This window comes from Xenopus tropicalis, chromosome 7, assembly GCF_000004195.4.
Source record: "Xenopus tropicalis strain Nigerian chromosome 7, UCB_Xtro_10.0, whole genome shotgun sequence".
NCBI classification, from domain to species: domain Eukaryota; kingdom Metazoa; phylum Chordata; class Amphibia; order Anura; family Pipidae; genus Xenopus; species Xenopus tropicalis.
Window position 1 is genome coordinate 65,740,171 of NC_030683.2, and position 25,692 is coordinate 65,765,862.

Consider the following 25,692-nt stretch of genomic DNA (forward strand, 5'->3'; position numbering starts at 1 on the left):
GGGACAATCAAGCTTCTTTACAAAAGGACTGGTATGCAATCTCTTATCTGGAAACCAGTTATCAGAAAGATGCAAATTTAATGCAGGCCTCTCATATAGTGCATTATAAGCAAATAATTCTATTTTTTTTTTAAAATGATTTCTTTTTTTTCTGTAATAAAACAGTAACTCCACAATTTTTTTCTATAAACAAGATGTATTAGGGGACATAAAAAAAGGAGATTTTGTGATACTCCAATCCTTTTCCCTCAAGACGTCTGTAAGTATGGGACCATAGGTATAATATCTACCAGCAGGAGGCAGGACACTAGAAGAGGAAGAAGAGAACAAATCCACTCCTCCCTGCTGCTATACCCCCATGCAGATCCTGTTACTGCCAGTTTTGTCAAAAAGCTAACCATGAACATGAAACTAGAAAGTAACATGAAACTAGAAACTATATACAAGATGGCAGATGGAATTCCAGGAAGTCTGCTTCTGGGGGGTTGTGGAGTCCTGTGTCCCACAGACGTCCTGAGAGAAAAGGATTTAACGGGACGTATCACAAAATCTCCTTTTCTCTTGCAGGTATCTGTGGGACACAGGGACCATTGGGACATACCAAAGCTGTCCCAGAAGAATAGGGTGGGAGAAGCAAGGCTAGAGTAGAGTACTACAGGCAGCAGTTGTTCACTCCCAAACTGCACGTCAGATTCTGCAAAAAAATTGTAGAATTTTGTGAAGGAATGAACAGAGGACCAAGTAGCGGCCCTGCAGACTTGTTTGGCAGAAGCCCTGTTCCTGAAGGCCCAGGAAGTGCCGATACCCCTGGTGGAATGAGCCCTTATACGCAATGGTGGCAACTTCCCTTGGGCAATTTATGCTCCCCTTGTGGGGGCCTGAAAGTAGAACGAATAAAGATGCTGTAGTACATAGGTTTTGGTCTGGTGTAGATAGAACTTTAATGCCCGGACTGAGTCCAGAGAATGCAGAGCAACTTCCTTGGGGGAAGATGGTTGTGGGCAAAAGGAAGGGATATAATATCCTGATTGATATGAAAGGAAGATACCACCTTTGGTATGAAAGTGGAAAGCATTCTTAGGACTGCTCTGTCCATGTGAATTACCAGTTAAGGCTGCTGATGTGATAAGGCGCTGATCGCCAACACTCTATGAGCCCTGATCTTTCTGATGACTTTGGACAGTAAAGAGAGAGGGGGGAAAGACATGCCAGTCTGAAATCCAATCTGGCCATGGCCAGGGGGTCGCAGCACCTGGCCATGAATTAAGGAACTTTGCAATTTTAGCGAGAGGCCATGAGGTCTATTTCCACAAGACCCCATCGGTCCACGATGCCCTAAAAGATTTTCGGACTTAGTGCCCACTTTTCTGGGAGGTGGTCGGCTTTCCAGTTCTCGGAGATGTAAACTGCTAACAGCCAGACCTCCTGCGACACCACCAATTCAGGATTCTGCTGTCTTATCTAAGGGCTTTGTCGACTCCGCATTCCTCCCTTATGATTTAAATAGGCGACTGTGGTGGCGTTTTCAGACTGGATCTTGATTGCTTGATGCTTCAGCTCTCTGCCAATGGCAGAGAGCTAGCCGAACAACCCTGATTTCCAGAATGTTGCTCAGGAGGTGTGCTTCCAAAGCCAACCATGTACCCTGGGCTGAAAACCGATCCAGAAATGCCCCCCAACCCAGCTGGCGTCCGTGGCTAGAAGGCGCCATTGAGGCTCCTGAAGGGATTGCCCCCTGGGTAAATGAGACATGTTGAGCCACCATGCAATAGAGAATCTCATCTTTGGTAGAATCTTGATCCTTTGGTTTGTACAGTGCTACTGATCCAGGATTTTCCACTGCATTTCCAACTGGGCCCAAGACTTGCATCGCAAATCGGGTGGATGGATGCGGGAGATCTTGTCTGGTGGAAGGAATACCCTTTGCTCCACCGGATACCCCCGAGACCTGAGGGAAACCACGGCCGCTGCCACGATCTTGGTAAAGATGTGAGCCCAAAGGGGAGGGCGGTGAAATGGAAGTGGAGATTTTTTTACCGCAAATCGTAAGTACTTTCAGTGGGGTGGAAAATGGAGATATGCATCTTTGATCCAGAGCCACCAAAAATTCTTTGGGATTCGTGGTCGTGATCACCAATCGTAGGGATTCCATTTTGAAATGGGAGAAACTAAGGAAGGAGTTGAGGTCCAGTACTGGAATGAGCCATCTCTCTTCGGAACGAGATATAGGTTGAAACCCCTCGTTCGTCTAATGTCTTAAGTTTTGCACAATGTCGAGAAAGGCAGTCTGCTTTTGTGAATCTCGGGAGATTCAGGACATGAAAAACCTGTTTGGTGGGTTGGATAGGAATTCAAGATGGTAGTCCGAGGATACTTTAATGCCCGGACTGAGTCCAGAGATGGAGAGCTTTGTTCAGGATGGAGAGCGGTTATGGGGACCCCTCCGAGTGAAAGGCGTGTTCAGGATGGAAAACTGCGAAATGGTGCGAAGGTGAAGCGTTGGCACAAAAGGAAGGCGTGCAGCATGAGGGAGTGACATCATCCAGATGTGCGAGCGAGGAGAGTCGCTTAGTATCCAGGAGTTGGAACGCCTGAGTTCCAGTTAGCGCACGGAGGAGAGGAAGCATAAGGGGACGCCAGGCAAGGCTGTAGCAGGTTACTAACTGGAGGCAGTCGGATGTCTGGAAAGTGCTGGACAGCATCTGCACCCTGTGACTAAGGCGGGGAATCTGTATGGCCCACTCTTTGAGAGACTAATGGCCCCAGCAGTCTTTTACTCCCACGAAAGGGGAAGCCTGTATAGAGGGGCTCCTGGAGGAGACCCCTAGGTCAACCCCGGTGTCAAATTGGATCTGGCCGTAGACAATCAGAGGACTGATGTGATCCTGTCTCCTTCACACTAGAAGAAAAACTGGATATGCATGGAGGTATAGCAGCAGGGAGGAGGGAATTTGTTCTCTTCTTCCTCTTCTAGTGTTCTGCCTCCTGCTGGTAGATACTATACCCACGGTCCCTGTGTCCCACAAACACCTGCAAGAGAAAACATACTATGCCCTACACTAGAGGAAAAGGGATGAACAGATATTAGATCTATTATCAGGAATACTTGGGACCTGGTGTTTTTAAGATAAGGGGTTTTTCTGTAATTTGCTAAAATCATTTAAACACTAAATTAAATCAATAGAACGCTGCTTAGTTAGGATCAAATACAATGCAATGTTTATTATTTTCAAAATTAGATTTGCTTTAAATGGTATCTATTGGAGATTGCCATAATTCTGATCCTTCTATCTAAATAATGAGTTTCTGATTACAGTACGGGTATGGGATCCCATATCCGGAAACCCATTATCCAGAAAGTTCCGAATTACGGAAAGGCCATCTCCCATAAAAATCATTTTTAGCAGACTTCAGTTATGGAGATCCAAATTACGGAAAGATCCCTTATCTGGAAAAACCCAGGTCCTGAGCATTCTGGATAACAGGTCCCATACCTGTACCACATATGTGTTACTACCTTCTGTTACTTAAACCCTTTCCAGTGACTCAACTATCAGGGGTTATCAGGGGTATAACTGTGTCCAGAAGCAATCTTTGTGAAAGCACTCACCATTTATTTGGTTTAAAATAAGAGGACTAACAGCTTAGAGGCTATGCTAAAAGTTGTATTTCTGTTACAACTTAATTGTAATTTAAGTTGTGTAATCTAGTGCTACATAGGAATATAAATGGCCTATTTGCCTGTGAAGTCACTGCTTGCATCTTGAGAATGCTCACAGAATTATACTTCATTGTAAAGTGTAGCTGCACATGTAGCTCTATATGCAGAGATGGCCATGGGTCAGCAAAACTCTTGAAAAGCCCAATGCTCCCCAAGTTGCCTTTTCATACTAATTAACTTAGGTAATATAAAATGGGCACTCTTTTCATTCACATCAAGGACATACTTGGATTGGGAAGATTCCAGGCAAGATAGGACACGTTATCCCAATAGCTCTACAATCATTTATAAACGTAAGGAATGTCTCAGCCCGAAAGAAAAGCTGAGTGATAATAAAATCTGCCCCGGCATCTACTTTCTCCTTAAGATGCTTCAAGTCCTGGTCATAGCCTTCTGCTTCAGGGTGTCCTCTGGGATATCCTAATTACAGAAAGGAAAAAAAAAAAACCTTACTATTATGCTTTTATTTGGCAGATATTTGACACAATTTGTGAGGGGAATAGCCATCACATCTTACCGGCAACACATATATCAAAGTAATCATCAAATTCATGACGAATGTGCGTAACAAGATCAACGGCATAATTAAAGCCCTCTGCCTCTTCCTCCCACTCCTCACCAGTAGGGTCTGGAAACAAAAGCAACATTAAAAGCACATTCAAGAAATAAGTTGCACCCCACCAATATTATACAAATTAAATATTTTCTTTGATTGTTGCTGTTCATAAGTGCAGTACTGCATTTTTCAAGTTGAAGATGGACAGTGAAATGCAAACTAGGAATGCACCAAATAAAAAAAAAAAAAACACAGAGTTGTTTAAAGCCTTTAAGAGTAAAATAATAGTACATCACTGGAGTGGTTATGTCATCTTTTTTTATTTTTCAGGTAGATCCCAAATGACCTTTAGACTGGTTCCTTTTGAAGAGGATCACCTGGGGGTGCCCAACAAGCTAAAACTCCTCCCCAGTGATTTAACCTGAAGACATTTACTGTGAACCATATTAAATAAATGAAATGCTGGCTTGTTATACATTATGTACTTTGATCTGTGATCAAAAAATGGATCTAAAACAGAATTTGGGAGGATCCTCTCACTTCTGTGTCTGCTGATTTCCCATTCATATACGGAGAACGCACTTTGTTTTAGGCAGACAAAAAAAAATAAAAAATCCTATACTCGCATTTGTTATTTGCAGTTTGTTACCTTTAGGGAGTCATTTAAACAAATGTTACTACTCTCACTCATTTAAAATAAATAAATAAATAAATCAGTCAATAAAGGTGAAATATAAACCGAAAATGAAGACAACACATAAATAAAATATAAGGCAGTAATGCTTTCAGTTTAAATCTCCCAGGCCTTGGAATAGGTTTTGTAGTCACTGTTTGGGTTTACTAGCTGTTCTGGGTAATTAAGCAAATTGTTGCTCAAGAAAATACCCTTAGGTATGTGTATGTTTTGATATTTGTGACATATACCATATGTTGCACTACAAAAACAAGCACTTACCACCTCTAAGAGCCATTATGTTCTTCAACCCAAGATGCTTTGCCTTATGGAGATGCTTTGTAATGTCCTCCTTAGTCTGATTGCAGCATGTCATGTGTAAAATAGTCTCCAACCCACAGAAATTAACTGCGGCACTTGCAATAACCATGGAGGAGGTCTCTTTATCGGAGCCGGGATCTCCAGCTGGGTGCCAGGTCACATCAATGAAGAGGGGGCCTCCTGAACCCATTCGATCAAACCTGAGGCATTAAACTACAGTTATGTAGATGCGACATGAGCCCGATTTTCGGCCAGCAGGAAAAACGCTGCCCGTCTGCTGGCATCAGCCTTTTAACCTTGCCTGTACCACCTATTGTGTGGGCCCAGGTGCAGGCACACTTGGTTGATATGAGCTCTAAAATGCAAACTCTCCCATTTCCTTGACAATATCCACCATGTGTGCCTGCATTGGGGCTGACACACTGGTTCCTTTCCGGTAGGGCGGATGCCAGCAGACTATCCGATTCTTGGCCTGTGTTTTTCTGCAGGCCGAAAATCAGCCCCATGTAGCATCAGCCTTATATAGTCTTTCCACTCATGATATCACCACCATCTGCCATATGCAGAGCATCTCCCAATAATCTGAATGGGAAGTATACACGTGAACACTGTTGATAAGGGATGCTAGTGATCACACAAAATACATAATTTTAAAACATAAAATAGATTTCTTTATCATTGCACTTTCTGAACCCCGACAAGCTAGTTGACACATCATTGTAGCATTTACAGTCATGGCCAAAATTGTTGGCACCCCAGAAATTTTTCCAGTAAATCAAGTATTTCTCAGAGAAAAGTATTGCAGTAACATGTTTTGCTATACACATGTTTATTCCCTTTGTGTGTATTGGAACACAACAAAAAAGGGAGGAAAAAAAAAGCAAATTGGACACAATGTCACACAAAACTCCAAAAATGGGCTGGACAAAATTATTGGCACCCTTTCAAAATTGTGGATAAATAAGATTGTTTCAAACATGTGATGTTCCTTTAAACTCACCTGGGGCAAGTAACAGGTGTGGGCAATATAACAATCCCACCTGAAAGCAGAGAAAAATGAGAGAAGTTCACTTAGTCTTTGCATTGTGTGCCTCTGTGTGCCACACTAAGCATGGACAACAGAAAGTGAAAAAGAGAACTGTCTGAGGTCTTTAGAACCAAAATTGTGGAAAAATATCAACAATTTCAAGGTTACAAGTCCATCTCCAGAGATCTAGATTTGCCTTTTTCCACAGAGCGCAACATTATCAAGACGTTTGCAACCCATGGCACTGTAGCTTATCTTCCTGGGCGTGGATAGAAGAGAAAAATTGATGAAAGGTTGCAATGCAGGATAGTCCGGATGGTGGGTAAGCAGCCCCAAACAAGTTCCAAAGAAATTCAAGCGGTCCTGCAGGCTCAGGGAGCATCAGTGTCAGCGCGAACTATCCATCGACATTTAAATGAAATACTATGACAGGAGACCCAGGAGGGCCCAGAGAGAGATAAAAAAGACTATAGTTTGCCATAATGTACTTGAATAAGCCACAATCCTTCTGGGAAAACGTCTTGTGGACAGATGAGACCAAGATAGAGCTTTTTGGTAAAGCACATCATTCTACTGTTTACCGAATACGGAATGAGGCCTACAAAGAAAAGAACACAGTACCTACAGTAAAATATGGTAGAAGTTCAATGATGTTTTGGGGTTGTTTTGCTGCCTCTGGCACTGGGTGCCTTGAATATGTGCAAGGCATCATGAAATCTGAGGATTACCAAAGGATTTTGGGTCGCACTGTAGAGCCCAGTGTCAGAAAGCTGGGTTTGCGTTCGAGATCTTGGGTCTTCCAGCAGGACAATGACCCCAAACATACGTCAAAAACAGGGCTGTGGAGTCGAGGAGTCGGAGGCAATTTTGGGTACCTGGAGTCGGCGAAAAATGAACCGACTCCGACTCCTACTAAATTTAAATAGGAATAAAAAAAAAAGGCAAGTTTAAATGTCCTAATTCACAAACAGTCATAATTAATTACTTCTCTGCTATAAGAATAAAGCCCAATGCACGCAGTGCATAAACGAACACGCTGAGTGACCATGAAGCATGCTTTTCATTGACTGTATGAATGTATAAAATACATTAGCATATTAAAAACAGAGGAGTCGGAGTCGTGGAATCGGAAGTATCAGAAAGTCGGAGAATTTATCTACTGACTCCACAGCCCTGGTCAAAAAGCACCCAGAAATGGATGGCAAGAAAGAGTTCTGAAGTGGCCAACAATAAGTCCAGATCTAAATCCCATTGAACATCTGTGGAGAGATCTTAAAATTGATGTTGGGAAAAGGCGCCCTTCCAATAAGAGAGACCTGAAGCAGTTTGCAAAGGAAGAGTGGTCCAAAATTCCCGGTGAGAGGTGTAAGAAGCTTATTGATGGTTATAGGAAGTGACTGGTTTCAGTTATTTTTTCCAAAGCGTGTGCAACCAAATATTAAGTTAAGGGTGCCAATAATTTTGTCCAGCCCATTTTTGGAGTTGTGTGACATTATCTCCAATTTGCTTTTTTCCTCCCTTTTTTGTTCTGTTCCAATACACACAAAGGGAATAAACATGTGTATAGCAAAACATGTGTTACTGCAATACTTTTCTGTGAGAAATACTTGATTGATTGATTATTATGTGCATTTAAATGCACATTTATTTGGAGTCCTGCTAACTCACCAAGAGTATTTTAGCTTAAATGTAAAATTGTAAACTTAAAAGAAAAACCTTTCAGAGACCACACCTGGAGATCAAGTTGACTGCTCCACTTGCTGTTCGTGGAGGAAAAAACTCCAGTGAGAACCATCTATCTCCAGCCTCAACCCGCCTTCGCATCTTATCCTTGAGACGTTCATGGCGTTCTACATCCAGGACTGGTGTGGAACATCGGGAGCTTTCCTTGGAGTCTTCCGCACTACTACAGCTAGCTGTGCCACTATCACTGCTGTTTGCATTCACCATCCTGAGACCACTAAAAACAGATTTTAGACATTAATCATGCTTTATTAAATTCTTTCTAGTAATTTTCATAAAGTTTCAAAATCTTTCAGTACATGCAACATTAACTCAAGTTAAATTGCTATTTGAAAATTATACATAGTTTTGCACAGTCTCTCTACTAAAAATAGAAATATATGCATTCTGCTTCCACAAGCTGCTGCCTCGTTTTACATTATGCAGAAATTCTATAACTAGTTTAATGCCATTTTTTTTTTTTTTTACTATTTTCTTTGTGCCCCGAATTCAACGTCCTCCCCCATTTTATCAATTTGTTTCATGGTCCCACCAGTTTCAGTGCATTTTTTGTTTTGTTTTCATGGATTAATTTATGCCACCATTTCACTTTGTTGCTGGTTTTTTTTGTTCAATATAAAAAATGCTTACTTTTAGAGATGTGCCAAATCCAGGATTCGGTTTGGGATTCTGCCAAGTTTCCACATTTTTTAGTAGGATTCGGATCCGGCCAAATCCAAGTGCCTGGCTGAACCAAATCCTTAAAATCATGTGATTTTGGTCAAGTGAACACAGAAGTAAAAACTTCTGTGTGCCTTCGGTAGCCTTATTTGCATATGCAAATTAGGTATCAGTTTGGCCAAACCCAAAAATAGTGTATTCGGTGCATCTCTACTTACTTTTAGATTTAAAAATGGAAGCACCATCTTAAATCAGTCAGTGTCATAATTTTCCCCTTATGCATGCCCCATGTTCATGACATGCTGACTGTACAAGTAGGTAGGAAGAACACAAGAATGTAGTAGAAAAGTACTTTATTTAATCTTATGTGCAAATAAATACAGGTTTCCAGTAGATAGCTGCTAGCCACCAGGCCCCTTACAGGGGGGGCTATTGTCAGAGTAGGTGAGGTTTTTGAACTGTATGCTGGGGACACCAGACTGCTAGCAAATGTTACTATAGCAGGCTGGCCAGCAAGCAGGGCAGCTAGATGCCCAGCTGTACTGTGTGATATAGGGTAATGATACTGTATACCAGTGATCGCCAACCAGTGGCTCAGGGACAACATGTTGCTCACCAACCCCTTGGATGTTGCTCTCAGTGCCCCCAAAGCAGGTAGTTATTTTTTAATTCCTGACTTGGTGGCAAGATTTGGTTGAATAAAAACAAGATTTACTACTAAATAAAGCCCCCTGTAAGCCACTAGTTGCATAGAGGCTACCTAGTAGCCAATCTTAACCCAAATTTGGCATCTCCATGAACGTTTATGATGCTTGTGTTGCTCTCCAAGTCTTTTTACATTTGACTGTCGCTCACAAATAAGAAAGGTTGGGGACCCCTGCTGTATACAGTAGGCTCAGATGCAGAAGAAGCTTTGTAAACAGAACCAGGGCTGCCAGCATGGAGACCATGCCGTGCTGCACTTCACCTTTCATTCATTGGTGGCCAGTTGCTACTCCAATTGGATGCAGAAAAATCTGCTGCTAATGCTACAGAAGAGGATGCCCCTGGAGGAAAATGAAGAAGCTGACCGAGAAGAAGGAAGAACAACGTCTGTGAACTTTAAAAATAACTTCCACTAAAGACCAATATTACTTTTTTCCCCTGGCCCCTAGTTTTATTTTTTTTTTTTAAACTGGTAAGGCTTGGCCTGCCTTGCCAACCAATGACCTTTAGTTAGGTAGGGGGCCCTGGTCACTAATAATCCTTTGGTCAAAAGTGTTTTACTGTTCTTTAGTGCTCATGTCTGTGTAGCCTTTGTACTATTCTGGGTGGGCCCAGAAAATGAAAAATTGAAATGGAAAGTGCACTCAGATTTCTGAATGTGGCCCAGTATGTAACACTACTGTAGTTGTACATATTGAAGTGGTAGGGGGGTGTCAATGATGAAGTGTGTATTTAGGGGTGTCAATGGGATAAAGTGTTTGTAAAGAAGGTGATAAGTCATAACAGGATTCTGGAAACAAATTCCTTTAGGCTCTTAGAAACGTCCCATTTACATCGGCTTGTCCCATTTACATGGGCTTGTCCCATTTACATGGGTTTATCCTATAGAGTAATGCTATAGACTATAGACTAAAACCCACTGGGTTTTCAATGCAAAAGCCAGGATAATAGCTGATCAGATTCCCAACTACAGACCGGTTTCGCCCTTCTTGGGGCTCATCAGTGTAGTGCAGGGTTTTCTGATCAGCTTAGGTAGAGCCAGGAGTGGGGATTCACGAACAAACTAAAAGGGTTGAGGAGACCGCCTCATACGTATGCAAATAAGTCATAACAGGATTCTGGGAACAAATTCCTTTAGGCTCTTAGAAAAGTCCCTAAAGGAATTTGTTCCCAGAATCCTGTTATGACTTATTTGCATACGTATGAGGCGGTCTCCTCAACCCTTTTAGTTTGTTCGTAAAGAAGGTGATGTAATACTCAGAAAAGTCCAGTTGTTTTAGACTTAATTCTTCTAGATACTGCATATCATGACCTGGATGAATGAGAATCTTCATAGACAAGGTGATGTAATAGTTTAACTGATACAGAACTGTAGTCTAGTCTTAATTACTGTTGAAAATGTGAAATGCCTCTTCCTGATCAACTGCGGCAAAACACATCTGAAAAGACTACTCAACCTGTATTTTGAAAGCAGAAGGACCTAAGGCAAGTACAGGTATAGGACCCATTATCCAGAATGCTCGGGACCAAGGGTATTCCGGATAAGGGGTCTTTCCGTAATTTGGATCTCAATACCTTAAGTCTACTAAAAAATCAATAAAACATTAATTAAACCCAATAGGATTGTTTTGCATCCAATAAGGATTAATTATATCTTAGTTGGGATCAATTACAAGGTTCTGTTTTATTTCTACATAGAAAAAGGAAATGAGTTTTAAAATTCTGAATTATTTGATTAAAATGGAGTCTATGGGAGACGGGCATTCCGTAATTCGGAGCTTTCTGGATAACGGGTTTCCGGATAAGGGGTCCGATACCTGTACTGTACAACACAACAGAACAATGTGACAATGCAAAATTCAGTATGTTTTGTTTCTTGATTCCTAGAGCTAATCAGAGAATTATGGTCTCAAATAAAAATTTTCCAGCCTGTTTACAAAAGCACAAAATACATAGTGCTGAATGCTGTAAAATTTGATAGCAGTGTGTTTTGATACATTTAGGCTAGCGCCACATAGGGCTACACCAGCCTGCTACTTTGCCTGTACCTGAAAGCATCGTCTCCGACTGGATGCAAGCAGTTTGGCAGATATCAGCTATGAAATGCAAACCTTCGCAATTTTTTGCTGATATCTTCCTGCAACTGGATGGAGACAATGCTTCTGAGTGCACGCAAAATAGCAGACTGGTTCCAGAGTAGGGGCAGAGGCTAAAGATTTCAGCAAAGTGTGGCACTAGTCTTTGGGGTGTGTGGCTTAATGTGGACTATTTTTAGGTTTGTTTGTGCTATCCTAGTGTGATGTGTAATATGTACAACATTTACTTCTGTGTCTGTGTACAGTTTGCGCAGTGGAGCCTAAATGAGTGGGATGAGGAAGGGGGGAGATGATCTGGATGATGATGAACATTTATGATCCCACTAGCTCTGAAGAATGCATGCCAGCTATGGTAATGCTGACAAATTACCTTTCCACTGGTACAATTTGTACAAGGTGTAAAACCAAACTGAGCTATTTAGCAGGCAAAAAACAGTGCAAAATTTCAGATTTTTTTCTGTATGCTTTTTTAAACATACTGATTCGTACAATAGTTGTTAACTACTTTTCACATAAAAAAAATTAACTAAATTTTATTTGGCCAGTGGATCCCAAACATTTGCATGTAATATATAAATGTTTTGTTCAGATAGACTTTTCTTTTTTAAATCGATTCACAGGCATAATCACCATATAATAATTGGCCCAATAACACAAAGTGCTTTGTGGCAACTTTTGCAGTTAAACTTTAATCTCTGACTCATTAGTCTCCCTGAGCCCTGTGTACTGAAGGTTATATGTTGGAAGGGGTACCTTTTACCAAGACATGATGGCCTAATTTTGATAAAGCAAAAACAGAAAAAAAGTAAAAACTCAGGTGACAATGTTCTGATTTGCTCAGATTACAAAGTCAAAGTTGACGTGTCTAGGAATACTGACAATAGCTACTAGTTCCCAACACTGCCCTTAATGGGGCAGTTCGCCATAGATGATCACTGTGAACATCATACTAAGTTAATTCTGACACAATCTGCAACTGATCAGTTATAATTTCTTAGTTTTTAATTTTATCACTACGGCTGAAAAATGCTGTCAGGTTGCTAAGGTTACTTACCCCTGCCACCAGATACTTAACCCAAAGCCAAGATTTTCATTGTTTTTAAACTTTGTAACACTTTTTGTTTAGCAGCTCTCCAGTTTTGAATTCCAGCAGCCATCTGGTTGCTATAGTCAAATTTAACCTAGCAACCTGGCAATGGTTTGAAAGAGACAGGGATATGATTGGCAAATGGCCTCAATAAAAAGATAAGTAATAAGTAACAATAACAATGGAATTGTAGCCTCACAGAACAATAGCTTTTGGCTGCTGGGGTCAGTGACCCCCATTTGAAAGTTAAAGAGAGTCTGAAGAGGAAGGCAAATGGTTCAAAAACTGTAAAAAACAAGAAATGAAGACCAACTGAGAAGTTGCTAAGAATAGGACATTTTATAACATACTAAAAGTTAACCTGAAGGTGACCCACCGCTTTGCCAGCTTCATTTTAGAGTTGCAGTTACATGAAGGTCTTACTTGTAGTGCTACTGTACTTTAAGTGCCACTATATTTCCTTCAAAAGCGTGCTTTGTACATTAAAAAAATATATACCAGCATACTTTCATGGTATCTAAACAAACTATTAAGTTCTTTTTTTTTATTACTACTAGACTTCTTGTCTAGTATTTAAGACAGTTATCTTAAATACACTGGATAGGTTACTTGCTGTTATCTGGACTGTTTGCTTCTGTGCTGATTTTATAAATACATAATAGTTAAGATTCCTGAACAGGACTCCCACCATATGGTAAAGAGAATAAAGACAGCACATCTATTCTTGGTACAGCATGTTATACAATATGTACATTAATGTTCCGGAGTATCATGGCAAGCATACAAAAGAACTGTCCCAGATATTTGATTAATATTCGTTTCTTTCATAATGTATAAATCTAAATAACAAGCCTTTCTGGGAAGGTACAAGTATGCTGCAAGTCAGATATAAATGGTTAGTATAAAGACTGTGCCAGGCAGAGTACCTGTATGGAATTTATTTCTCTAAAATTCAAAGCTTAATTTTTGTAAATATCATCCAATTAGTCTGGAAATATCCCTGCTTCACTGGCCATTTTAAACTCACAGGTGCATTTTAGGGCTATGGAAAAAGACAATACTGATCATGTTGAAGTGATCCAAAAGATCCACTAACTGGTGCAGTTTGTTTCCCAGTGATGTCATTGAGAAGTGGTCACCATGCACAGAAGATTATCAGCACTCTGTTTAAATGAATTTTTTGCCTCTGTAACACAATGTTTGGGTTGACATATACGCTACTATATTCCAAGGCTACAGCATGTATTCCCTATAAAATATACTGTGATTTTAAGTTTTAAATAAAATGAAAACTTTTTTTAATGGCATTAACCTAGCATTAAAGAGTTCTTTGTAAAAGAACAGAAAACAATTTGTGTATGAAGATTTGCCCATGAAGCCCCCTGAGTTGGATGGTTTCTGTTCTTAACTTTGGTGACTCCCACCTTGGCCTTGAGAAGAAAAGCACCTGATCAACAGAAAAACACAGTTTCTTATCTATAAGTTTGCTTATGCATGCTTTGAAGGGAAAAGTCTATATAAATTCTTTGTTTGGAATTTTGACCCTTTTGTTCATGATCCACAGACCTTGTGTCAAATAAACATTATCTTTCACCTTAACTAATCTCCAGTAACTAATTTTTCCATCAATACCATATGTTGCCCTTATAAAAGGGCAGACAGATCAGTACTCATCAAGACTGATGACTCTGCTATGTTTGTTTGTAAGCACAGCATACTTTAAGAGGCGGTTAACTTGCACTGGAAAAAATAATTACAAATAAGTATAGTTACAGTATATACCATCCATCTACATATATATCCAATGTCTTAAAAATAATAGGGTTGATTCACTAAAGGTCGATAAGCGTTAAATTGACGCAAAAAAACCCCACACAATTTGCTAAAGTATTATCGCGTGCGTTAAGTCGCATATCACATTCGTTAATTTACGCGCTACCGCATGCGTTAATATTACCGCATTGCCTTAATTTGCGTGCAGAAATAATACTAACGCATGATTCACAAACACATATCCGCGCTAAATATCGCATTAGTCTGTGCGAAATTTAACACATACTTGAGGCAGGCGGTAATTATAGAAAAGTACAGTTCATGAGCTTTTGGCAATAAAATATGGACTTTGCAGTGTTATTTATTCAAGTATGTGTTGGCCCTAGAGTGATGCATCCTCCAGTTTGCAGGGAAATGGTCATTTTCAGACCAGTACTTTTATGAAAGTAATGGCATGTATGGCTAGTATGGCGTGTGCGTTTTTTCGCATGCGGCATTTGTGCGCGATGCGTTCATTAGCGCGCGTTGCATCAAATAAAGTCTTCGTGACTTAAATAACGCAAGCAGCATCGCGTCTAAATTAACACAAGTATCCTTTTAGTGAATCGTGCGTTAAGACACGATAAAAATTTTAACGCATGCTATAAATAGCGCTCGAAATATCGACCTTTAGTGAATCAACCCTAATGTTTCTAGAACTACATGTCATGGTCACCCTATCTATGTTAAAACTGTAAACTACTTAAAGTCCTATAAATATGATGATTGATTAGTCATGCTATTTTCCTAGTAACCAATAAGTGATTATAGAATAAAATGATATAGTAAAAGTAAAAACTTTGTTCTATGGAACCTGGGGCAAAAGTCATTCTATACCTTTGTGACACCTGGCCGAGACTGGATTTAGTGTTTCTACTCAGCAATTTTGCTAGCTGTCATATCTCCAAAAGTATTAATGACTTCTGATTCCGAAGACACTATCTTGTCCATATTGTCTCCAAGCCCTGATATATTACCATAATCCAGACTTCAACTATTAATAGGAGTTTGCACAGAGGCTCTCAACAAGGCTGAAATTACTTAACTGAACTTTTTAACTAAAAATTTTTTTATCACCCAAAAGCTTGTGCTTTTACAACAGATACATGTAGGTACATTTTTTTATTACTGTATTTGTATATTTGTACCATAATACTCATTCACAACAAACCGAACAAGAAATATAAAAAACTTATGGGTTAGGGTTTTTAACTGTACTGGCAGAAATGTTTAATCTCATTTTTTTTATTTTCATGATTGTGTATTACTGCCTTCGAGGTTTCTAAGTCCCATATGTTTATATTTTTTTTTTTACACCATTTATGGGACATCTTCATGTGCCAACTTTTTGTTTATCTTTGAAGACACATGGGGCAGACTTATCAAAGTATGATTTTCGTACCTTTAAAAAGCACAATACAAAATAATCGTATCAAGTACGATTTTTTTGTATTGCGCTTTTTAAAGTACGAAAAATTTGTATTTGAAAATACGAAAAAATCATATCTTATTGTATAATTCCCAAAGTGTGTGATTTTTTTCGTATCTGAACGATCGTAAAATGCAGTAAAACCTTTCTGACTTTGATCCTTCTCTGCATGATTTTGGAAGCCTCCCATAGGACTCCATGGCACTCTGCAGCTCCAACCTGGCCAAAGGAAAGTCACGATAGTTTGAATGAATACGAAACATTCTTACATGGCGCGACAATACGATTTTGTTGCTCTTTTTGTCTCAAAGTACGAAAAAGTTGCAGAAAACACGCAAAAGTTGTAACCTTTAAAAAAATACGATTTTTTTTGTATTCGGACCTGTTGTACTTTGATGAATGTGTGAGATAACCTCCTTATTTTTAAATATCTTGGTCTATCTTACTGTTAACATTAATTGGACTAAAAGACTTTATATTTCTTCTTTCTTGAACTTCAGCGATATTTTATCAGCACTGCAGGGCAGATATCATATGCTTTATGCATTTCAGTTAGGGATACAATATTTTTTATAATGCATAAAATATGTCACACCTTCATATTTTTATAACTCTAAAATCATACATATTAAATGTGGCAGGGCTGTCCAATTGTAAGCCCACTAACCTGCATAATAGTCTACCTCAAAGTTACACTAATGCAAGTTTTATACACACAAGGAAGTCATGCAGAAGCATTTTTTGTAGCAAGTCCTACTGGCAAAAAAATATGGATATTTGGTGGATACCAGTAAAGTATATGCTGATGTGGAAAGGCGGATGGCCCAGGACTTAAAATAGTCCTATCTGCCTGCCTCCCCCCTGGGATGGCATCACTTCCAATTTATGTGGAAGATAACAGGTCAGGTTTTACATAAACTTGCTGCAGGTCAGTTAGCAGGTCAAAGTAAATAAAAATATTGCAGGTCAACAGCATGTCTACCGTATTAGACATTCACTGTTTTGTACTGTGCAGGAGATTAAAACAGCTTTTTTTTTTTGAAGCCCAATCACCGCAACAAAATAAATAAATAATCTGACTACCTAGCCACATGGCCTAAAATGGCAGAATCTTCAAGCAGCCCTTCATCATTGACTAAGGAGGGTCCTTAGATTTTTATATTTGCCCCCCCCCCCAGCCAAATGGCCTATGGGAGCAAAGGTCCTCAAAAACTTGTTCGCTGCAAGGGTAGATGTGGTCTCTTTATCCCTACCCTCTATACAGAACAATAGGGAAATTGCCACTTATGCACTTACAAAAGTACAAAATTAAGGCTAATGTGGCACGGGGAGATTTAGTTGATGTGATTTTTAAAAAGCGAGTTCCAAAGACAAGTTGCTTGTCTTTTCCTAACAACCGATTACTAGAGATTTCAACAACAGAGCAATTCTATTTCCCACAAATCCAGGTGTCATATTCCCCGCCCACAATTATAAATTACACTCAGTGCAATGGGGAAATTGCAGCAACTTTCTGATCAGTGGATTTTACTTTCAGCGATTCCATTAGTTATGAATGACAATGCTTTCTTTGTAAAATCGCTCGAAAAAGGGTATGATAGCGATTCGGAGCAATAAGTGATTTGTAGTAGCGTTGTCGGTTTAGGTACTGGCGATTTCTATTCTTCTCTATGTAGAGACAAAGCAAGTGACTTGTTGCTGGAACTCGCTTTTTAAAAATCGCAGCGACTAAATCTCCTCGTGGGACATTAGCCTAAATGCTCTGGCACACGGGAAGATTAGTCGCCCGCGACAAATCTCCCTGTTCGCGGGCGACTAATCTCCCTGAAATGCCATCCCACCAGCCTCTCAAGGCAACTTCCGTGATATCACTGAAATTGCGCCGCCGCTTATGCCATCCCACCGGCGATTTACATTTTCGCCGGTGGGATGGCATTTCGGGGAGATTAGTTGCCCACGAACAGGGAGATTTGTCGCGGGCGACTAATCTCCCCTTGTGCCAAAACCCTAAAAAGTGCAGGTGACAACACATAGATAAAATCTGAAAAAAAGTGGCTGTGGAGCTAAGTGCAGCAGGGCCAAAAAAAAAAAAAAAACAACTGCATGTGGTGCCATCTATTCAATGTGATACTTAACTGTACAGCTCCATATGTAGTATCAAGTATAAACACTTAATTTAATCCTTTCAAATTCTAATTAGCATATCAAAAAGGCTAGTGATACAGCCGAAACCTTAATCTTCTCAATAAACACTGTATTTATTTTATAAGCCCTGTAAGTGCGGATCTCTTCATTGCTATATTATATAATATATATATATATATAAATAAATAAATGTAGAGACCGCCGGCACTCACAAAATCAAAAATTAGGGATTGCCTGGGTGCAGAGTTCAAAAAAGTACACAAGGAAAAAACACAGAAGCCGCACGCTCAGGTCTTATGAAAAATAAAAATATTCTCTTTTGGCAATAAAAAATATTTTTCTTTTTTTCATAAGACCTGAGCGTGCGGCTTCCATGTTTTTTCCTTATATATATATATATATATATATATATATATAGTTGTCCCTGAGGAAAGTTCCAATCAGGAACTGAAACGTTGAACTGAATAAAACCACAATATTCTTCAGTTGATGACTCTTGTGTGAAAATTCCTGAGATACATATTTAGTTATATATTACACACACACATACATATTGCTTCTCACAACCAGAGTGCAAGAGAATTCGAATGAAAGTGTTGAATCACAGAGAATGAAGAGCAGAAATACAATAAAAGGTGGCTAAGTAATCTTGGGCTGACTGTCCCACTACAGTAAAATGTAACTGACCAAGGACTTCTATGATCTTCAAAACAAAAGAAAAACCTCAGGTCCAGTGATTTATAGTTTTGTTTTTTTTTTATAGTTTTCACCCAAAAATATCCAGACAGGTTAGCTGGCTTCTGATAAAACTGACCCTAGTGTTTGTGACTGTAATAGGGACCTTAGATTGTAAACTCCATCAGGGCAGGGATAGATGTGAACGAGTTATAATCTCTGTAAATCGTTCTCTTTTATACCAACATCTCCTATTACTTGTATACCTTTATTCATTTCTGCAATAATATACAGGCTAAGATTGACCCCTTCCCTTCCAACTCCTAGATAAACGCAGCACTGATCCCATGCAGCCAAATTAGGAAAGTGGGACCATGTGCCATTGACAGTTTAGATCTATTTGGAGCATTACAAGTTCAAGCTCCTCACACTGTGCCTTGGTTAAGGTTTCGTCTGATATAAGGACAACGCTTATTTTACATGTCAGTGTCTTAGGCTGCATTTGTAAATTGTCATTCAATTAGCAAGACCTAAGACACTGATAAAAATATGCGCAAAACAAACAGCTGCACCACATACACAGCATATATGACACCTTATATTAAAGGCTACAGACTGGTGAGCATTCTATCCCCATTTAACAATGAGTCACCTGCACAAACGCTACATGGTCTTACCTTATCCACTGTGACTACAAGCTCTCCTGTCACCCACGCTGTCTTGCCGAGCACGCTTGAAGAGTGCCGTGTACGCGCATTCACTTCACTTAACGTCACCGAACACTCAGGAGACTGGGGTAACGAGGTCGCGACAATGTCACGTGACCGCAATATCCGCGCAACAACATGGCCTCTCATCAGTGTCTTCTATTGGCCATATGGAAAGGGTTCTGTCACGTGACGTAAAAGGGGTGGGGCACATCTGAACAATGTTTGCTGGAGCTTCCTCACTGTCATAGGGTAGTGAGGGGATCTGCTGGTGTTGTTATCACGTGTTATATGACTCTGGGAAGGGGGTATCAAAAAAGATGGCGTGCTGCGGGGGTTCGGTTTGCTGTTGCTGCGGAAATCGGGAGAGCCGCACCCCAGAGGAATTGGTGAGAGGACAAGTCTGACTGGAGTGCAGAATTTCTGATATCTAATGAAAAACCTGGCAGTGCGGCCGCGTCTCGATATCTCCTATCACTTCCCGTGTTTCTGATAATTGTATAGATAATAAATATGACTTGCTCGCTGCGTTCTCTGTAGATAAATCGCAGCCTTACTTTTCGGTAAGATGACTGCAGCACAATGACTGAGTCATGTTTCAAAGGATGTCAGGCACCTCTCTCCCGTCTTTGTCTCCCAGGGTTTACAGTGAATGGGCACTGACTTGCATTTTGGGGTGAATCAAAGTAACTGGTGTTAATATTTCATTTTAGGTTTTCAAAAGTATGTTTATCACAAATAGATATATAAAAGAGTTTGCTTCTTGGAGATAAAGCTCAGTGCAACTGTTTTATTTGGATATGGTAAAATCAGTGTTTATAGAATGTTCCTATCTATTATGGCAGAGGCCTTCAACTGTCAAGTAACTCACATGTTTGTCTACTGCATATGATACAGTATTATTACATTATTTATTTTTGTTTCAAATAAATGTCTTTTAATCTCGAATATTAACGAATATTAACTCAGGTGCCAATTTCAGCCACCCATGTCAGTTGTTATATTAGGACAAACAGTTGTAGTTTTGTGTCTTCTAGCTACGTGTGTAAGACATTGTCCTACAGTAAGTGCTTTTATGATGTTTCTGGTTGGCTGAATGGTGTAACAAGCATTTGTGTGCAGTCCAATATGTTGTCTTGAACTCTTGCATTGCATGAAAATCGAAAACCATATCCATATAATATACTTAGAAAATCTAGGGTTGTTTAACGTGACAGCTTGTGTTTGAATTGTGTTCTGTGTATTCAGTGTTCACTGTGAATCTATGCCGTTTGGCACAAAGGCATGAAAATTATATTTGCACACCTTATCCCATGATTCATTTATTTTTATGACTGTGCAAATATGAAAATAACTTCTTGACTTTGGCAGTGTACAGAGAAAATATCCAAAGTGCCCTGCAGGCTTACCTTATGTCTTCAGTAAGGTAGCATTATAAATCAATGTTTATATTACTGTAAACCTACAGTTAGTCAAAAGATTTCAAAATCTAGTAATGCCTAAAATTATATGATTACTTGAAGGTACCTGTATTCGAACTTTCCCAGTGCATGGCGAAGTACATTATCTTTAAATGCATATAAAGCACTTCTGTTCTCTCTTTTTTTTTTTTTTTTGCTTGATCTTTAAATGCATAGCAGTGGAATATTGGTGATGGGGGGATTAAAGTAGACCACTCCTTGATATATAAAGTTTTGTTTTCACAGACTATACTAGGAGAAACACATGAAGAAGATGAGGAGATTCTACCCCGGAAAGATTATGAAGTAAGATTCAGAAATAAAAATTGGTTCTTATACACTAATTATGAATAACCTTTAATTTTTGTTATTGTTTGACACCTAGCTTGGCTGGCAAAAAATGATGCTTGATCCCAACTTTAGTAATAGAGAAGAAAGATAACTACATAAGAATGCTGGTATTTTTTTCCACAAAATGTGGCAACTCGATTTTTACAAAACAGGGGTGCATCATCCAGTTTCAGTCACATTTATATATTTATATGCTGAAATCTCTTAGTTAAAAATTAACTTGTGTTCATTACTTTAAAAACAAGTGCAGAAATACGCTAATGCTTAGCATGAACACTTCATCAGAAAATGTTACACTAGCTTATAAAATTGGCATATCTATATATATCTGTTTATCTGTCTGTCTATATCCAGTAGCGCAAATGAATCCACACAGCTCCGGTCAGCTCAGAGTGAAGACACACGGAGCTTCTTAGTAGCAGCTACTTGTCATGGCTACTAAACAACAGAAAATACCCTGTCATAGACCATACTGAGAATTGCCTCTGCTAAAACACTTGTAGAGACAATAATCCGCAAACGATCAGCATTGTCTATTTTTGTATCCTTGACAAGTAGCTGCTACTAGTAGGTATGTGTGTGTTTACCGTTAGTGTTAAAGATCTTCAATTCTTTATTGTGGAGACTGATGTTTCAGTCTGCACTTTTTGGTGACTTACAATAGGCTCTACATTATTCACTTTATATTGCCCTTTTACCTTGAGCTACCATTTTGTGATGTTCTCACTAAACATCTGGAATAAACATATTTTCTAACTAACAGGAAAACATTTTGGAGTAAAAGACACTGCTTTGTCTATTCATTGGCTAATGTAACCCTGAATGTATGCATGCCTTTGGTTTATATAGAGTACCTCACACAAGCCAGAAGGCTATACTTCAGTACTGAAGCTGTATATTTTTTGCCTATAATTAAATTACCAGTGCACAGATAATCTCCCTGCAAAATGGACTTCTAACAAAACATTCATAACAAAGGCTAATGAAGAACTAAACCCTAACAATGAATATGGCTAGAAATGCCATATTTTATATTCTAAACTGACTGCACTAGCCAAAAGTTTCAGCATCTCTTTAGTAGTAATGATATAGGTCTTTACAGTTGTCACATGAGCTCCTGATCTTGCATTATGTAAGAACTGTCTGGGACACTGCATATGCTCAGTGGGCACTGAGCAGCTGCTGAGAATCTAAGCTTAGGGGTTGTTACAAATTATCAAAATGAAAATGCTTGTCTGCTATATAAGCTGATGCTACAGGGATGATTATTATATTCTGATGCTAATTGAGCTGCCATGTTATGTGAATCCAAATGAATTACTAATCAGCCTTATATTGTTACATTTATATTCCATATATACAGTATATTGTGCATCGGCACCTAAGGTCAGTAACTGACAGCAGCACAGAGCATTGCAGTGAATCAGCAGAAAAGATGATGAGGGGCTTCTGGGGAGCATCTTTGAAGGCACAGATCATCCCTGCTATGGGGCTATGGTTACCATTGGCTGGTACCGAAGCCCAAAATACAATGTACAACATTTCTAGCCTATTTCTTAAGTTTAACTTTAGTTCTCCTTGAAGAACAGGTGTATACTTGTATTCTAATTATCTACATTACCAAGTATTGCCCCTGATAGGCTTTTTGCATGCAGGCATACCTACAGCAACAGGTTTCTAATTCAGCTTCTACCACAGCTAGTAAGGATTTAGGGGCAAAGATGATATATCTGAAATATTGCCTATAACATACAGTAACTTTTTTTTAACCTTTACAATTGCAGTTATTTTTAAATGTACTCTTCTTTGCAGAGCTTGGATTATGACCGATGTATTAGTGATCCATATCTTGAAGTTCTGGAGAGTATCAACTATAAGGTAATTTTATAAACATAATAACGAAGAAATATGGATTCAGAGGAATCCAGGAGGTTTGTGAGAAAAGTAAAATATAGTTTTGCACTGGTGTTCAAGTCCCAGTGACTTTCTTTATTTAGTGCATTTCAGGATAACTGTTGATTAATGAAAAAGGTTAATAATTTGTATTTCTTTTCCTACCAGAGAGCCTGGAGGTATGAGGCAGTGAGGTGGATAATGGTGTTTGCTATAGGAGTCTGCACTGGACTGGTAAAGTTTTTATTTTTCCACTTTAATATCCTAGTTATAAACAAATGACCAATTAATGGTGGAGAATAAATCATTTTATTACAACTACTGTTTGAATAATAGTGCACCAATGGGTAATTACCTGGCAGCAGTAATTCCATTGTGGTCGATCTGGAATTGGGGTTGGGCCCCCTGGTGTATTCTAAACACATTTTTAATTGGTCTTTATTATGCTATAGTTTTTGTAATTTTATAGCTTCTACCTCTTTCAAGCTTTTAAAATAGGGGTCACTGACCCTGGCAGCCAGAACACTATTGCTCTGCCAGGTTGCTAGAGTAAATTGTACCCTACCAAATAGGTAGCTGATAAAATTCCAAATGAGAGAGCTGTTGAACAAAAAGCTAAATTATTCAAAAACTATACAAAATAAGTTCCAGTGTCTGCAGTGAACTTTCCATTCAAACAAAGGGCATTTTGACTGCAGGGCCGCCAAAAAAAGACCTCTTCTTTTTTGGCGGCCCTTGCATGTTGCCTGACATGCTATGGTCCAGCTTTAAAGGGTCCTGTAGTATTTAGATTGGTGGGCCTACCCCTTAAAGGGATCCTAGGTGGGCAGTAGGATAATAAATCAGGCTTTGTGGCGGTAAGTTTCTGCCAGCTAGTAATATAGGGCCCCCTTATTTCTAATGGTTATAGACTAGTAGTGGGTAATTACCCAGCAAGTAAATTAATGTGAACTGTAATTGATTTGGTGTATTTTTCAACATGTATATTACAATTGGGGTAGCCCATTTATCAGCATTCTTATTTTAGTGGTTTAGAGTGTTTTTGAGACCACCAATAAACTAAACAAACTAATTTTCTCTAAAACCATGGATGCCAAGTGATTTATGGAAACAGCCTGAAAAAAGCATGAATTAGCATGAAAATAATTTGTTTTACTTTTTTTATTCTTCTACTTTCTGCAGGTTGGGCTCTTTGTAGATTTCTTTGTCCAGCTCTTCTCCCGGTTTAAGTATAGAGTGGTACAAGGATGTATCCTTTTAATCCTCATAAAACTCCAAATTGCCCCCTCTAACTAGTTTGTGCTTTCATTTCTACATACAGGTTGCTTCAGTATATACAGTATGTTACACTGCAGATATACATTTATACATATGTAGTATGCCTGAAAGAGTTGTAAAGCTCTTAAAGATAACATCAGTGGCAAGCATCACACGTTGCCCTAAACCCATGATAATCACTCATACAAGGATCCTAGCCTTCCTTCTGTATAGGAAGGAGTCAGGCTAGGATCGATCGCTGCATAATGGATGCTTCCCCTGCATCACCGTATCGCCTTTTTTACAATGACCGGAAGCCAAGGTATTTTCTAATAAAGCATTCAAAATACTAAATGGTTTGCAGGATAGGGCAATTATTGGGGCAGGGTAAAATAGATTTTTTACTTAAAAATTTTTAGTGTTACTTTTCCTTTAAAGGAGATGGAAAGGCTAAATCACTTGGGGGTGCCAAATGTTAAGAGAAAACTGCACTGGCCATGGTTTAATGTAGACAAGAGAGCCTCTTCTTTCCTTCTCCTCCTGCAGGCTTCAGGGTGACCGATCTAATATCGGCAGATAAGTATAAATGCACTTCATATTTTACCTGTGACTGTGCATTCACCTTCAAGCTAAAATTGCTAACTGATTTTCTATGTTAGCCAGTTTGGATTCAGACAAATAACTTTTTAAACTCGTTTTCAAGTATAAAGGCATCAGAGACTTTATTTGACAGCTACCGTGTTTCCCTGAAAATAAGACACTGTCTTATATTTTTTTAAGCTCCAAAATATGCACTAGGTCTTATTTTCAGGGGATGTCTTATTTTTCCATGAAGAAGAATACAGTACACATTTATTCCATCGTTTGGGCGAGATTTATCGCCCACCTTAGGTGGGTGTCTTATTTTCGGGGGGTGCCTTATTTTCCCGAGGGGGGTGAAAAATCGGGGGGGTGCCTTACTTTCGGAGGATGTCCTATTTTCGGGGAAACAGGGTATCAACAGTGAATTGAATTTGAGTCATAAAATAATAGTTTTCTACTCACCACTGGAATTTTGTTGGTTTCATAATGCCAATACCAGCCTCAGTGGAGGATATTTGATGCCGTTGAGGCTGTCTTTCAAATTTTCAATACAATTTGGTGGACACTATTTGGGATATTTTGCTGGATACAAATTTGGTTTTAAAATCCAAACACAAACAAGTAGGAGAACTTATAGCATTGGTTAATTGTACATATATTTCTATATACCTGATTTATAATGAGCATAAATATATAGATACTGGGGCATTGACTTCTATAAACAACAACTTCAAATTCTAAATACATTATACAGTGAGTGGCAAAAGTAGAAGCATCCAAAAAACATTAAGT

General features: G+C 39.1%; 2 protein-coding genes across 3 annotated transcripts in view; one reads left to right on the top strand and one right to left on the bottom strand.

Annotated features, from left to right (window-relative positions):
* Positions 1-19,409, bottom strand: part of mthfr (methylenetetrahydrofolate reductase (NAD(P)H)) — a 31,748-nt gene extending 12,339 nt beyond the window's left edge. Inside the window, 5 exon segments of the mRNA NM_001102994.1 lie at positions 3,948-4,141; positions 4,239-4,349; positions 5,233-5,471; positions 8,031-8,258; positions 19,328-19,409. Coding sequence (NP_001096464.1) covers positions 3,948-4,141; positions 4,239-4,349; positions 5,233-5,471; positions 8,031-8,248 — 762 coding nt within the window. The 5' untranslated portion in view covers positions 8,249-8,258; positions 19,328-19,409.
* A 171-nt stretch (positions 19,410-19,580) lies between these two features.
* The window catches only part of clcn6 (chloride channel, voltage-sensitive 6), a 43,116-nt gene continuing 37,004 nt past the window's right edge, over positions 19,581-25,692 (top strand). For both annotated transcript variants that reach the window (XR_004223589.1, XM_002937529.4), the window contains exons 1-5: positions 19,581-19,746; positions 21,064-21,123; positions 22,981-23,046; positions 23,230-23,295; positions 24,244-24,310. Coding sequence is in view for 1 of the 2 variants with exons in the window: in XM_002937529.4 (XP_002937575.2) it covers positions 19,678-19,746; positions 21,064-21,123; positions 22,981-23,046; positions 23,230-23,295; positions 24,244-24,310 (328 nt within the window). In the remaining variant the exon portion in view is untranslated. The remainder of the gene's footprint in view (positions 19,747-21,063; positions 21,124-22,980; positions 23,047-23,229; positions 23,296-24,243; positions 24,311-25,692) is intronic.